The sequence below is a fragment of the Poecilia mexicana genome, unplaced genomic scaffold (assembly GCF_051168715.1).
Source record: "Poecilia mexicana isolate PSO_F unplaced genomic scaffold, ASM5116871v1 scaffold_17, whole genome shotgun sequence".
Lineage (NCBI taxonomy): Eukaryota > Metazoa > Chordata > Actinopteri > Cyprinodontiformes > Poeciliidae > Poecilia > Poecilia mexicana.
In genome coordinates this window covers 29030587-29047537 of record NW_028263386.1, presented here as the reverse complement: position 1 = coordinate 29047537, position 16951 = coordinate 29030587, and the positions used below count along the sequence as shown (strand labels likewise).

Sequence of the window (16951 nt, the reverse complement as noted above, 5' to 3'; positions counted from 1 at the left end):
ACAGCAGGTTAAATACTGAGAAACACGATTATGATAATAATTATAATAAAATAATTTACATTAGTAATACATCTGAATTTGACCAGTTAAGATGCTGCTGCAGCCTGAGTGACTCGCATTCACCAGAAGCAGCTTGTTTCAGTGAAATTGCTACTGTGGTTTATGTTCTGGAGCAGTTTGGTTGTATTGTTGCCTTGCAGCAAGAAAGTCTTGGGTTCAAATCTTGACCTGGAGTCTGGATGGAGTTTGCTGGTTCTCTCCATTCATACCTTGGTTCTCTCCAGGTACTCCAGTTTCCTCGACAAAAATGAGGCTGTTAATCAATCTCTCTAAATCACTTCTGTGATGGACTGGCAACCAGACGGACCTCATCTCCAACCCAATGGCTGCTGGAGCAGGGATAAGCTATTGATGAAGGATGGATGGATTTAACTTGTAGCTGCAAAGTTGTAGATACATTTAAACTAGAGATGCATCATGGTGCTCTGGGTCCACTACATCAAAGTCTCCTGAAGTTCTTTGGGAGATGCAGAGCGGAGGAGGTCTTGAATAACGTCTCCCTGAAACATCAGGTTCCAAATCACATTCTGAGTGTGTTAAAGTGTCAATGACACAATAAAACCATTTAGATGATTTCAAATGAACTGCTGTGATTTCACTTTGTGTTCACAGAAGATTTTAATAAGTATTTCTCACAGAATACTATGATGCAAGTTGAGTAATGTTGTTGGATGCAGATAATGTTAGCTAATTGATGACTGTATAATTGATTCCACTTTTATACCAAAAACATATCATGATAAATATCATTGCTGTTACCCATCAGAATACATATCGCAATATGAATTTTATACCACATTGTACTTCACTATCTGAAACTAAAACTAAATCTGTCTTGGTAATCTGTTTCTCTGCTATATTCTTCTACGTCTCATTTATAGTTGCTGCTCATTTTCAGAAAACATCATGCATCGGAAAATGCACCGTTAAAACATTTTCTGATGCAGAATACTTGTGTTTCAGGGAAAAACCCTTTTTGGTGGAATAAAAAAGGGTTGTACATTGAACACACATGGTTTACTTACTATGAAGGACCCTCTGGTAAAACCAGCCCCTTGTTCCACTCTTTGCTTTGTCCAGAGGGTCCGGACCCTCGGCTATTGAGAAACAATTGTTTGCTGGAGGAAAGGACTCTACTGAAGCTTAAATTAATTGGTTCTGATTTTACCAAATTTCTAAGAAATAGCTGTGACAAACGTAGTGCACCAGCTGATAAAGCTGACCAGAAATTGCATGTGAATTAGGGCCATGACATCTTTGCCAGCAATAAAATGTCATAAACATTCCTCTTGCTCTGACTTTAATTGCTCAATATTTGGTCATAAATGACCAAATGGAGCTAAATAAATTATTAATTAAATGATGATCTTCCATGTCTGGATTTTGGTACTTCAAAAGATACATTATGTCCCTTGTATGCCTGACATGTTTGTGTGATTTACCTGGCTGCTCTCTCCAACATGGAGGTTCTGCAGCTGGTACACCGTCACCTGGCCATCACTGTCTCCTACCACAACACAGTCTGTGAGGGATGCAAACAGAAGGGACGTCATCTTCAGTCCAGGAGCAGCAGGCTGCACGATGACTGGGTCCAAACTGGAAGATGGAAGTTATAGAATCTGGTTCACTTTCTCCCCTTGTTTCCAGTTGTTTTCTGCGTGCTGATGTGCTTACTGGCAGAGTGAAATGAAACAAGCAAATTCCTCAGACTTACAAGCTGGAATTCAGGTCCCAGATCTCAAGCTGGCCTTCGTTAACAGCACTGAATACTGTAGCATACTTTGGAGACCACCTGACTTCACCCACCGGCTGGTTGGAGGTGAAGCTTAACAAAGGGTTAATGCAGTCCTGCTTCCAGAGTTGGATGGTGGAGTCAGAGGAGCAGCTTAGGAACACATCAGGATGGAGAGGACACCATGTGATGCAGTTCACAGGACACTGTCAGGAAACACCACAAACATAAATAAGCCACTCAAATTATGTTATTTATTCTAAGGATTATTGTTTCACATTATCGTGGTTCATAATCAGTTCCAGTGTTGTGGTACTCGAAGTTGGTCTTGGTCTTAAGACCATTTTTTGATGGTCTCGGTCTCGTCTCGGACTCGACCGCATTTGGTCTCGGTCTTGTCTCGGTCTCGGGCGCTGAGGACTCGGCATTTTATTTCAAGACCAGTCAATACCGCAACTGTGAAAATATCACTAAACGTACAGCATTCTGTCCACTTTATTTGTTAACATCTTTGTTTTCAGTGGATGCAAAACCCACCGATTAAAATCCAAGCAACCACGTGTTTCTGTTACTCCCCCTCCCCTCCCCACCTTTCACTCGCGCGCGGCGCTCCAGGACATGCGCAGTGGTTTCCTCTCAGCGGCAGAAAATGTTTGTCTAATCGTCAGTAATATAATAGCGCTGCATAAATAGTAAGAAATCCGATGGCCACAGCTAACTCAGCAGCGCTTCGCTTTCACAGACGATGGGGACAATGTCTAACTTTTTTCGTCACTTAGAAAAGTAGCTCAAAGAAGGTAAGCTCCGTTAACGTGATGTTATCAAAGCTAGCTGTATAGACACACATAAGCATTGTGATGAAAAAAAGTCACTCACTGCGCTGAATTATTGTGCGGAGATGTTGACTGACTTGTCGCATATATAGGACAACGCTATGTCCAAAAGTCTGCAATATAGTGATGTGACATTCAGAAACAGTCGATTCTTCTCTACGGCTCTTTACTTATTAGATAGGACTGGAGTGTCACTCACTGAGAGCCGTTGTTCTATCAGATAGCCATACGCTGTCAGGATAGCATACATGCATTAAGCATTAAGAAATCCGACCGTCAGAGGAGTTGTCAGTTCACCATACGCAGCAAGTTATGATGAACATAAGTCATTAAATTGTTTTCAATGATAACTATATAGATATACATGTGTTGTCATGGTTTCAAAGTGTATTTAAAGCAGGTCTGGCTGCTGCTGGAGTCAGCTACAACACACGCCCGTGTAAAACTCACTTAACCGCTAAGTCAGGATGCCATACAACTGTTAATAACAAAGTGTATGATGATCTACGTCATGATTCTATGTTGTTGATTAAATGAAATCTTATGGTAATGACGTGTCTGACAGAAATAGCCAGTGTTCTATCAGATAGCCATACGCTGTCAGAATAGCATACATGCAGTTAGTACCATGCCAGCGCATGCGCATTAAGTCCGACCGTCAGTGTAGTTGTCAGTATACGCAACAAGTTATGACGAAAATAAGTCATTAAATTGTTTCTAATATGATAACTAGATAGATATACATACGTTGTCGTGGTTTCAAAGTGTGTTTAAAGCAGGTCTGGCTGCAGCTGGATGCCATACAACTGTTAATAACCAAGTGTATGATGATCTACGTCATGATTCTATGTTGCTGATTAAATAAAATCATATGGTAATGACAGCGTATATCTGAGCTAAGCGTACGACTATCTGACAACGTATGCTGACCTGACAGAACACTCGTTCTTTGTTCTTGTAATGCTCCGTGTACACTGCATCATTATTTTATTTTATTATGTACGTTAATATTTAAATTAACAAATAACTAAAACACAAGAACGAAAGAGCACGCAGAGCATGCACATTGCTCTTTGATTGTTTTTGTTCAAAGTGGCAGCTGTAATGTCTCCCATGGTGTCAGACTACCTGGCTTCATGTACTGGGATAGAGAGTGAAAACAGTCACGATGAGCGCCTTCTGTTTGGTTACTTCTTACTTGTTGCTCCTTGGTCAGTGTTCATGGTTGAGCGTTATTTACAGTCAGGGCATTGCCTCAATTGCTATGTTTAATGGTGCAGACAGTGGTGGTTTCTTATATGAGCAATATGGGCAAATGCCCAGGGCGTTATGTTTTTAGGGATGGCACGAGACCATCACACTTTTTAGCACATAAATGGAATATTTAATATTGGTAAAATGTATTAAGTATTTAATATCTAGGTGTTTTATGGTAATATGGATCTCTCAGATTATTTTGAGAAGCAATTTCGATCATATTTTACATTTTATTGTGTCATGTAGCGCGGGCCGCTGGTCTTGGTCTTGACTCGGTCTCGGACCCCAAAAGTCTTGGTCTTGTCTCGGTCTCGATACACTCTGGTCTTGGTCTTGTCTTGGTCTCGGGTTAGGTGGTCTTGAACACAACACTGATTCAGTTCTATGTAGATTATTATGGTGCTACTGTTCCGTTCCAATGGCCAACAACAGCTGCAGGTTCCTAGAGAATTATCATTTTGCTACAGTGAACAAGCCACCAGGACTGGGGTTTGTGAAACTTACTGTTGTTCTCAAAAGTGCACAGATCCTATTGTGATGTATAAAAAAAGAAAAAGAAAAAAAAAACACAGTAACATTAGAAATCATCTTAAAAAATCCAAATTAAATGTGGCACATTCTGTGCAGAATATTGTTAGTGCAGAGACTTTAAAATTTAAAATCTAAAGCCAGAGAACATCTGGTATGTACTGAGACTCCCTGATGAGAGCAAATAACAGCTGTTGTGTTGCTATGCTAACATGTTTTTCATTCAAAACGTTTTCAGTTTTTACTTTATACCAGACAAACAAAAAATACTCTAGTCAATTTAAAAATACCATTTTCAAAAAGAAAACTGTCCAACACGCTGCCACCAAGTGAAGCAGAATTCTGGAATCCACAACACTCCAGTTTCCACCAAGGTCATGTAGAACTTGCTCTTCTACATGCTACAAATTACTTTATTTATTGATTCAGTAAGTAACCAAATTTTATTCAAAATTAAAACACTTTTTGGGCCAAATGTTTGTAGTTGATTCTTTAAAAAATGATTGACAGCTGTTAATCAGCTAGACCTGTTATGGTAACAAATTTTGCTCAATGATAAATTGTCCCAGAAATTATTGCAATTACTGATAATATTGTTGTTTGAGACAATTTTCAAGTAATATTATGGTAATGGTATAATAATGCGGGAGCACATTCTCAAAGATCAATAAACTTTAAATATTAATGAACTTTTAACACTGGAACTGAAAGACATTTTACATTTCTGAAATAAGCAAAACTACAGAAACACCAAATTTAATGAATTACGACATTTCTGCAAACAAAATTGTCCTTCAAAAAGGGGCTAGTTGTGACTAAAGCAAAAGACTGAAGACTTTCATCATCCAGTTTTTGGTAGAAAGAGAGAAAAGAAAAAACAATAACTAATTCAAATGGAAATTATTGAGCTTGTTTTAATTTATCATGACAATAATTGATTTATTGCTTATTGTGACAGGCCTGACAGGGTTTACAAATTAGTCTGTGGCTAGAAAACCTTTGTACAAAACAATAGTTGCTTGTTTTTATCATGTAACATTGTTTACTGCACTGCCCTTGATGAAAAAAACTTGAATTGAATTAAAATGATTTGAGAAATTTCCTAATTGCATCCCACCGTTAACAGTAACATTATGTAAGAAAGTTTGACTTAGTTTTGGTGGATTTCACTGCAGTGGAAGAAATAGTCTCAGAAAGAGGAGGTGACTTTTACTGTGTCAAACTTACAAAATGTTTCCTGTAAGTTTCCAGAAACTGGTGACCGTTGGAGCAGGAACACTTGTGGATGTTACCTTCCCAGGTACCAGTCAAATAGATGTTGGAGTCCTGGAGGAGCATGGTGCCACAAACAGAAACATGCTATGAGCCAGCTGGCATATGAGCAGCCAGTAACTTACAGATATTCTAGAGCAACTTACACTTGGATGAAAGTCAAAGCACAGACCAGGGGTGAGAACAGACAGCACACACTCTGCTGTCTTCTCTGGCTTGTTCTGTTCAGTCTTTCTCAGGGTGTTATTCATCTTCTTGAGCTTCATCAGGTCTATACAATAACCAATTAAATATTCAGTTGTTAATCTTATTAAGAGCATATTCTTAACTGAAGAAAAAAAGTGACTTTAATGCATTTTAACAAAACAACGCTCTACTCTTAATATCCAGGTTGTTTCACAACTAATGTAGTGAGTTTAGCTCTTTTAAGTGGGAATAAATTTGCTCACAGAAACATTTTAAAGTCTTTTCAGTCTTAAAGTAATAGTATTATGTGTTGTCCAGACACATAGAGGAAATGTCTAGCACACTCAAGTAACTATTACCTCTAGTTGTTATAAAAATGGTATATACAGGGTGGGCCAAAAGTTTTCATACATAGAAAAAATAAACATTTTATAGTGGACAACCATTTTTATTTTTGTGGGACTCTGTGTAATCGCTGCACATCTTGGACTACTTCATGGTTGATCTGCAACATTTTCTGAAACTTGCAAATAAGTTTTGCCACAGTGTCGTGTGTGATGCTGGTTCCATGTTTTCTGTTAAAGTTTTGTGCAACCTGCGACTGCTTCCCGATCCATCCATCAGTATAATTTCAATTCTTTACTCTTTTGTCAAACACATCTTCTTGGGTACCTGAAATATAAAAGATATATACATTTTACATTCTCCTATGTATGGAAACTTATGGCCCACCTTGTATATCAAATATGACTTAAAAGAAATTGAACTTTGATACTTAGCACCTTGAAATTGGGCTTCTGTCTCTTTAAAAACTCCTGCTCTTTCTGAAACTCCACCTTCAGGAAGTCATCACAATATCACTCCTCTATTAATCCTTCAACAACATTTTTACAGCTGCTGTATTGAGAAGCAGCTCACAACGAGCTCAGCAGATGCACAGTTCCACCAACTGTTTGCTAATTGTTACTGGCTAGTCTGAAGGAGTTGAGTAACTGGGGAGCTTAGAAGGGCTGCATCTTGAAGGTGGCACTAGGTCCACCCAGGAGTTCTGCACAGCTGAATGGTTGCCATGGGAGATTAAAAAAATTCTCAAAACATACATGAAAGAATCAAGGCAACACTCCACATATGTTTTTGATAACATGATGTAAAGTTCAAAAAAGTTTATTAAACACTGTCCCTTTAAATATCTATATTAATTCTTCATATATCTAAACATCTTGTATTTGGAACATATGGATATGCATCTTGTTTTTCACATGAAAATGTTAGGAAAATCCATAAAGGCTTTACATAACTTATTGTTTCATTTTGTTTCTCTTTGCCTCAAAGAGCACTGTGAGCTGGAAATTGAAAAGGCAGATTTTACAGTGGAGAACTGTACCTGTACAGTCAAGGCCACCATTGATGACAAACCACTTGCAGATTCTGCCGTCTGCTCCCACAGAGTACAGAGATTCAACCTTCTCCTCTCCAGTGAAGCTCAGTTCTTGTTGGTTCCACCTGAGCTGCCACACTGGCCCAAGGTGTCTTTTGGCGCATTCACTGCATACCAGAAGAAACAGAACAGCAACACAGGAAAGTAACTCAGGGATGTACCATATGTTGCCATTTACATTGGCATTGGTGTTAATTATCAAAGTTTATTTCCATCTTGTTGCTGTGTGTATTAAGAGAGGGCGTGTCATAGTGACTGTGGGTTGTCTAACTGAAGCAGAGAAAGAATCTCAACAGTGTGATCATTTCTCTACAGTGTGGAAGAGTTATGAGGAAAACCCATATCCACTGTCACTACTGGCCTAAACTTTCATTTCGGTGCATCTCTAATTAAATAATGATAAGAGAGCTGCACCATCCACCAACGCTCATTCCTCACCGGCTGCTGATGAAAGGTGACTTATTATCTGCACTCTGCATATTGTGGATAGCAATGCTGCCGTCACACATTCCCACAGCCAGCTGCCCAGGGCTGATGGATGAGAAATCCACAGTTGTTACAGCGCTGTCACAGTTAATGATTCGCTCAGGCCACTGCAGGAAGAGAAGAAGGAAAACAGCTGAAGCTTCTACATACCTAACCAACCAATGGCCTATCTTGAAGGACAACTAGAAACTGTGACAATGACAAGACAGAACAAATGTAGTAGAAATCACGAGTCCAAAGGCTGCTGAACATTCTATACACTGATATGTAGAGCTACTTGTTGACAGTGAAGCGGTAAATGACCTGTACGTGTACAGTGCTTTATCAAGTCCAGAGGACCCCAAAACATTCAGTCATTCACCCATTCAAACTACACAAACATCTGTTTACTGCGGAGACATGAACTGAAGTCAGTCATACCGTCGGGTTTTTAATAGACCAGCAGCACACCAGGCCTGGTCCATGGTTTCTGTAGTCAGTCTCACCATAACCTACAGCAAGGAGGTCCTAGCACAAAAACACCACAGTCAATGTTATGATGAGGTGAAAATATCAGTGGCAATAACTGTGCAATTATATAACAGACACATCAGAAATTTTGTTGTGAGGTTAGGGTTAGAAGTTAACAACCAGCTAACTGTAATCCAGAAACTGAAGAAAATAGCTTAGTGGCCATAAGACCAGTATAACATCAATGGTTGGTGGAAATGCAATTTATGATTCTGCTCTATGATACTGATGATTATTCACAAAGGAAATGAGGATAGAAGGCAATGCCTCATCAGTGGTATTTTGTGTGAAACATGTTAACATGACAACAGAAGAAGAAAAGCGTTTCTGGTGAAACTTAGGGCCAAAAATTCTGGATTCTAGATTCCTACTTAATAAAGTCAAGATTAGTGGGAAATTATTATTTCAATGTATGTCCTGTTGCAGAGTTTTTCTGACCTCACAATTTTCCTGGGTAGTGTGTATCTTACCGGGTTTTTTTTGTTCCAGGCCATGCTACTGACCCTACAGCCTCTGCTGAGCTCACAACTGAAAACCCAGAGACATCGTAGGGCTGGAGAGCAGGAAGTCTCTGCTTCACTCTGTTCCTCTTCCTTAGGTTTCACCAGTCTGTCAGGGTCTGAGAAAATCATGGTAATCACTTTCTTGACTTTTGTGTGTGTGTGTGTTTGTTTGTAATACCTTGTGGGGACGATTTTCCTGACATATGCTACGTTGTGGGGACCAATCGCTCCTCGTGGGGACCTGAGCCTGGTCCCCACGAGGGGAAACCCTGTTTTTGGGTCAGGGGTCAGAGTTAGGGCTAAGGTATGAATTGAGTTTTGGTTAGGGTTAGGTATGTGATGGTTAGGGTTAGGAAAAGGGTAAAGGTAAGGTTTAGGCTGTAGAAATGAGTAGAAATGAATGGAAGTCAATGGAAAGTCCCCACAAAGATAGCAAAACAAAATATATATATATATATATATATATATATGTATATGTGTATATATATATGTATATATGTGTGTATATATATATATATATATATATATATATATATATATATATATATATATATATATATATATATATATACATACATATATACACACACACACACACACACACACACACACACACTCCTCCCGGTGGCTTTGGAAAGTGGGGAACACCCCCAAAGGTGGTGGAGAATGACCGAGCTAAGATCCTGTGGGACTTCCAGATCCAGACAGACAAGATGGTAATGGAGAACCAACCGGACATTGTGGTGGTGGATAAAGAACAGAGGAAAGCCGTTGTGGTGGATGTAGCAATACCAAGTGACCACAACATCAGGAAAAAGGAGAAACTGGAGAAATACCAGGGCCTCAGAGAGGAACTGGAGAAGACCTGGAAGGTGAAGACCACAGTGGTGCCTGTGGTCATCGGGGCCCTCGGGGCAGTCACCCCCAAACTGGAGCAGTGACTCAAACAGATCCCAGGAACAACATCAGACATCTCAGTCCAGAGAGAGAGGGAGAGAGGAGAGAGAGAGAAAGAGAGAGAGACCACCCACTGTACAAAAAGGTTGAACTTACCTTGCAGCAAAGGCAGCTTTCTGTAAGCAGCCAGCTGGCTTTGGAAGTTGTTCCGCAGTACGGTCCTCTCCATTAAAAGTAAGGAGTAATGGAATTTATCTGACGTCATGATGAGCTCAAAGTCTGCCTGTGTGTTTAAACTGCTCCCAACTGTTTCTACATCTTTCAGCGAGCAGGTGGAAATAACTGGAAAGGAATATGTTTGAGTTACACTTGTTTTAAAACAACCAAACTGAAGCCGGACATCTCTTTTACGTGATTTTAACTCTGTTACCTGTACCAGATTACCTGTACTAGCTGAGCTGGTCAGGGACAGACTCCTCTCTGGACTTCTCCTGGAGTCCACAACAGTCTCTGCATCATTGGTCTGTTTCATTTCAGGGCTGTAAACCATCACTTCCTGCTCTGGAGGTGCATACATGTCGAAGGCAGACACAATCGTGGCTATAGATAAGGATGAAATTCTTTTAAAAATACTTCCACTGTATGAAGGATTATGTTTGTGATTAAAAACTAAAGATGAATGTCTATAAGTCCTAGTGAAGTCCTAGCTCAAAACTTTGCGTGATAGGAGGACGGAGCCTGGTGCTGCAAGGTTGGAGACCTTGTCCTCTTAGGCGAAGGGGCCTGGATAATACCCGTGTTAAACGGCGACGACAGGTGCTTAAATTCTGTAACAAAAGTATGTTTTTATCTGTTTGTTTTTTTTTCAGAATCTATTTCTCTTTCTTACTGTTTATTCAATGTCACATGCTATTTTTATTTTGTTTTTTAATTATGTAAAGCACCTTGAAATGCCTTGCTGCTGAAATGTGCTATACAAATAAAATTTGATTGATTGATTGTTATAAAAAAAAACTATTCATCAGAATGTTATGATGGAAACTATGGTGTCCCACAAGGCTCAATATTAGGTTTCTCTCTCTTTAATCTTTATATAGGGTCATTGGCAGATATGGCATTCATTTAGTCACTTTCATAGCTAAGCTGATAACACACAGCTCTATGTTATCTCCTGATGACATCAGATCTATTAGTGCAATTTTTAATCATATTTTAGGTATTAATTCATGGCACATATTTTCCTTCAGTTAAATATGAACAAAACTAAACGTTTAGTTTTTGTCAAAGAAATTCAAACAAACTCCCAGTTCAACTTCAAACACTGTCAATGAATCATTCAGCCCAGGTCAAAACTCTGTTCAGTCCTAGTCCAATGCAGAAGATTCAGTTCAGTCTTTTATAACATGCAAGACAGATTGCTGTGCTAACAAAAAGCTACATCTGAAGATCTCAGGTGCCAGAACGCTGATGAGGACCAGAAAGCAAACTCACATTAAACTGATTTTAAAGTTTCTGAACTGGCTGCCTGTCCATATCAGAATTGATTTCAAGTGCTCTTACTGATATTTTAAACTCTAAATGGTCTTATGTTTGCATATGTCTTGGTAATGTTTATAGAAAAGATTTGTGGAGCTGCAAATAGGAAATTAGCTTGATAGCAACCTTGAACGGTCCAGCCAAACATTGATGCTAGAATGTTTGTCCATCCATCCATCCATTTTCTTCCACTTATCCGGGGTCGGGTCACAGGGGCAGCAGCCCAAGAAGGGAGGCCCAGACTTCCCTCTCCCCAGCCATTTCTTCCAGCTCCTCCGGGGGAACCCCAAGGCGTTCCCAGGCCAACCGAGAAACATAGTCCCTCCAGTGTGTCCTGGGTCTTCCCCGGGGCCTCCTCCCAGTGGGACGAGCCCGGAACTCCTCACCAGGGAGGCGTCCAGGAGGCATCCTGACCAGATGCCCGAGCCTCAACTGGCTCCTCTCGACGTGGAGGAGCAGCAGCTCTACTCTGAGTCCCTCCCGGATGACCGAGCTACTCACCCTATCTCCAAGGGAGAGCCCAGCCACCCTACGGAGGAAACCTTGTATCCGTGATCTTGTTCTTTCAGTCATGACCGAAAGCTCATGACCATAGCTGACGGTAGGAACAAGATTGACCGGTAAATCGAGAGCTTCGCTCTTTGACTCAGCTTTCTCTTCACCACGACGGACCGGCACAGCGCCCGCTTAACTGCAGACGCTGCGCCAGTCTGCCTGTCAGTCTCCTGCTCCCTTCTTCCCTCATTCGTGAACAAGATCCCAAGAATGTTTGTATTTGTGTCAAATGGAGTTTTATCTTTAAATGAGTTGATTCTCATGTATGTTTCTAAGGTTTGTTTAGCTTCAAAACAGCGTGTTTGATAACGTTTAATAACAACAATTAAAACTTATCAATGTTTGACATTGTCAAGCAAAATGTTTTTACACCAGGCAACAAAAAACCCTATTTAAAATAAACAACACTTAGCCTGGTGGCCCGCCAGGCTGATAATACACTGGGGGAAACCCTGTTCAGCAATATATAGGTTTTAAGTCAATAATTCTTGAATATTGATTAAAAAACATACCAGTGCCATTGTCAGATTTTTTTCACTTATATGATGGGAAAAAACATTTTAATTACTTTGAGCTTGGTATATTTTGCAGTGTGCTATACTTTTTTATAGTGAATGTATTGTCTTGAATCAAACCTGTGTCCACCATGAGCATGAGGTTGTTCTGTATCTGTTTGTTCTTAGTCGCTCCATTCAGTGTCTGCATGGCTCGATCCACATACTTCTCATTGTTTCCTCTGTTTCTGCAAACTTCAGAATACTGTTTATTTCTCTCTCTGCAATACAAAACAAGGTTGAGTTAACAATAGCTTGTTCCAATCAGAGATAAAAAAAAGATTTAAATATTGGTAAAAAAATCAAAAACAATTTCTCTTACATTATGACATCTGCATCATCAGCATTCACTGACACTAAGGTGGGGGGAATGTCCAGCAGAGAAATAGTGTCTGTCTCTGTGATTAAAATGTCCTTAATCCCTTTCAACAGAGCTTGTGTCATTTGTTCTTTAACTGAGCCTTTTTTCCTCTTTTCATCTGGCAACAAAGATTCTACAAAACAGAACATTGTTAAAAAGGAGTCTTTTTCAGCAAAGAACAGAAACGCACATAATGAATGGAGTAGAACAAAATATCTGATTCATTCTTTGAGCTCTCAGCTTTTGCCAGTCAAGAAACGCACTGCATTTGGAGAACATGGAGATCTCCATGTTTGGAGATGTCTTTCGGAAACCTGAGGCTTATGGTAATGATCTACACTCTCAAAACATAGAGACAGCATCGAAGCTTTACAAAAACCAGTGCAAGTAAACTGGTCGAAAAGTTACAGTCGGTGTGAACATCTCTACATACAGTGGGTTGAAAAAGTATTCATACCCCTTGAATTTTTCCATAATAATTTAAATATATTTCTTTTGAGTTTCATGTGAAAGACCAAAACAAAGTGGTATAGAATTGTGAAACAGAAAAAAAGATTATACTTGACTCAAAACATTTTTTACAAATAAAAAATGTATAAAAAGATTTCCCAAGCTTTGAACGTCTCCCAGAGCTCTGTTCAGTCCATCATCTGGAAATAGAAAGAGTGTGAAACAACTGTAACAAGACAAGGCCGTCCACCTAAACTTCCAGCTGAACAAGAACAAGCTCTGATCAGAGATGCAGCCAAGAGGCCCATGGTGACTCTGGACCAAAGGCAGAGATCCACAGCTCAGAGGAGGAATCTGTCCACAGGACAAGTATTCGTCATCACTGCACAAATGTGATCTTTCTGGAAGAGCGGCAAGAAGAAAACCACAAGAAGTCCTGGATCATGTTGTGTCCAGCATGGTCCAGGAGCCATGCTGGACACAACAAACATGTGGAAGAATAAGCTTTGTTCAGACCAGAAGAAAATTCAACTTTTTGGCCAAAGTGCAAAACGCTGTGTGTGGAGGAGAACTAACACTGCCTATCACTCTGAACACACCATCCTCACTGTCAAACATGGTGGTGGCAGCACCATGCTTGCTTCAGGGAAGATGGTCAGAGTTGATATGAAGATGGATGGAGTCAAATACAGGACAATGGAGTCTGCAACAGACATGAGACCGGGGTGGAGCTTCAGCTTCCAGCAGGACAACCACCCTAAACATAAAGACAGGCTACAATGTTTCAAGCAAAACATATTCATGTGTTAGAATGGCCCAGTCAAAGTCCAGTCTTAACCCAATTGAGATCTGAAAACTACTGTTCACAAATGCTCTCCATCTAATCTGACTTAACTTGAGCTGTTTTGCAAAGAAGAATGGGCAAAACTACGTCAATACGCTACAGAGAGCTGAATGCTTCTACACACCACACTTTTCAGTTTTTCATACGTAAAAAAAAACGTTTGAATCATCTATAATGTTTTTTCTAATTCACAGTTGTTTACCACTTTGTGTTGGTCTGTCACATTAAATTCCAAAGAAATATATTTATGTTTATGGTTGTAACTTACGGAAGAGTTCAAGGGATATGAACGCTTTTGCAAGTTACTGTATATATTGTGGTGATGAACCTGGTAAGTTGAAGGGAAAGTCGCGTCTACAAAATGTTTCTTCCATTTCCTCGTTCACAGACTCTATGGTTGACTGGCTGGATATCCTGCTGCTACCCAAAACTGACCTGAAAAACAGTGTCAGAGGAGATGTTTACTACATAGTCATCATGAACAAAAAGCATCTTCCTCACTAACACACTAACACTGATTGACAGGAAGGTTGTTGAATTTTGTTTTATTTTGAAGACCCCTACCCTCAATAATGTATGTGTATGGTTTTGAGAGCTTTCTCACATTTTTCTAATGACACATGGTGGTATCAACATGGTTGAATTTGGTGCCTTAGCATTACCTGCCGCTAACTCATAGGTTGTTAAAGTGCTTTAGTATTAGTAGAACTAATGTTTATGATTAGTGCTTCAGGGTCAATGCAGTTAACGTTTTAGCTAGCCGTGCCCACCGCTGCTGTTTGATGATTTAACAATGTCAGTTTTTGAAAATAGCACTTTATAGTGCAGACCTGGAGGGAAAGATCTACACATTTTTTGTCAACAATGTGTGTTCTCTATGGAGAACACACACCACAGCTCAAGTGGAATTATTCGCAATCCTGTTCAAGTCCTGGATGTGGAGAAGGTCAGCCCTGACAATGTTCTCTGCAGACCTAATTGTTCATTGCAGTTTAAACCCATCCTATTTTGAGGCTGAGTCAAACCACAATATGACAGATAAACACATGCCAAACTGCATAATGGCTGCATAGAAGATGACCAGCAGCTCTGGTGAAAAGTTCCCCCATCACAAAAGACAAATACAGACTGAATTTGTCAAAAAGAACTGAGACTTTCAGCTGCTTCCACTTGGGGAAATTTCTGCTACAACGAACCGTAGCTGAAATAACAGCGTCTACAGAAAGGCAGTCAGAATTTTAGTGTCTAGTTTCACCATGGAGTGCTTTTAAATCACCAGGTAGGGTGCTGGTCTGATAAGTCTTTAAGGAACTGATTTTCTGACTTCCTCCTTATGAATGAATAGATAACCATATAAATCTTAAATTTTGGAGCTCTTCGTTCAGCTGAAGGTTTTGCTATCACTACTTGCATTCTGGGGGAGCACGGTACTAAAACACTGATGTCTGGGTTTGATGCTACATGTGTTGCATCTTTACTTTTTGGCCACTTTCATCTGGAACTTGGCTGGCATGTGCTCACAATTTTTCCTTCACGCCATTACATCATTGTCAACTTTGGACATGGAACTGAAGAGAACTATTATTATACTATTATAGAACTATTATGAGCAACAAGGTGGAATACAACTGAAAAAATGTCTGTACAAATGATGATAATACTCTGTAAACAGAAGTGCTGCTGTATAGTATAGTTTGAACCTCTCCTGAACAGGTCAACTCCCCACCTCCTGCTGCACAGCACTGAGCTCTCTTACCTTGAAAAAGGCATAGTGAAGCTCCCAGTGAACATTGTCTGGTCTGATGTTGATCCAGCAGAGAGTTCATCCACCAAGAACCTGCTGCCTGGCTCTGCTCCGAGATCTGCCCGGTAAAATGGCTGAGGGGTCACATCATTGTTTTCCTCATCAAACACCTGAACACAGAACAGTCAGCTATATCTGTTGCATTAAACGCCTCTGAACATTTAAAAGCAGCAAAAATACTAAACACATTTCTTTAAATGCATAATATTTCCTTATTCAGTAAATATTGTAAACACATTTAACTGAGTTAATATAACATAATTTAGTAAATATTGGGCTACAAAGCCCCTTTGATTTTTTTTAGGTTTTGTTAAGCACTTAATTTAATAGTAAATAGGGAGAAGAAGCAGCAAATGGTCAGAACTATAACGTCTGTACATGGTGTGCCACCCAGCGTCTTTACTCAGGTATGCATGTGGTTAACAAGAATTTGTAATTATTTGTCGAATTCACAGTGTAAGTTACCCGAACAGCTTGTCTCGGAGTAGGACCCGCCATTCTGTCCAGAATTTTGTTACCGCTGAAAGTAAAACTCCGTCTGCTGGACAAGGCGAGCAAGTTGCTGCCGCGTTTAGAGCTAAGAAACACCATAACGGTAAATTAGCACAACTACCAATGCTTTTATTTAACAATATATTGACGAACTCAATATTTACGACCTGAGGTGTCAACTTACGGCTTCAGCATCACTGCACATCTCATCTTTTTCCCTTCTTTTGTTACAGAAGTAGACATGATGGAACGGCTTCTGTTGTGGCTTGTTGTCGGGGCAACACAAAGCCATTGCGGTGAAGAGGGCAAACACTGACCCCTATTGACGATTGAAAGTTACAGGTTTCGTTGCTCGAACAAGGCACAAAATGTGGACTCGTTTACACAAATACACCATTCTCTAAGGAAGGACGATTAAGACCACTGGGGGGGGGGGGAATCAGAATTTTGACTTTAATCTCAGATTTCTGGCTTTTATGCAAATGGAGATTACAAGAAATTTGCTAAAACTACTCCAATCAGTCTTTCTCTCCCAGCGATAGCAACTCCTGATCATGGTCTGTTTTTGCTGGTTCTCAGGCACGTGCAGAGGGGGGATATAGAGGTGCTTGAGCACCTGCCCTTTTTGCTCCTTGCCCTCAAGTGCCCTTTTG

General features: G+C 40.0%; 1 protein-coding gene across 1 annotated transcript; it reads right to left on the bottom strand.

Moving 5' to 3' along the window:
- Positions 1-92: 92 nt before the first annotated feature.
- dnai4 (dynein axonemal intermediate chain 4) lies at positions 93-16541 on the bottom strand. Its single transcript, XM_088014599.1, has 17 exons — positions 16483-16541; positions 16272-16383; positions 15759-15916; positions 14331-14437; positions 12670-12841; positions 12429-12568; positions 10147-10302; positions 9859-10044; positions 8773-8921; positions 8213-8299; positions 7745-7899; positions 7253-7413; positions 5829-5953; positions 5638-5736; positions 1775-1998; positions 1503-1656; positions 93-560 (listed from the first exon to the last, which is right to left on the bottom strand). The coding sequence occupies exons 1-17, from the start codon at positions 16539-16541 to the stop codon at positions 495-497; spliced, it is 2310 nt and encodes a 769-aa protein (XP_087870725.1). The 3' UTR covers positions 93-494.
- Between the last annotated feature and the right edge of the window lie 410 nt (positions 16542-16951).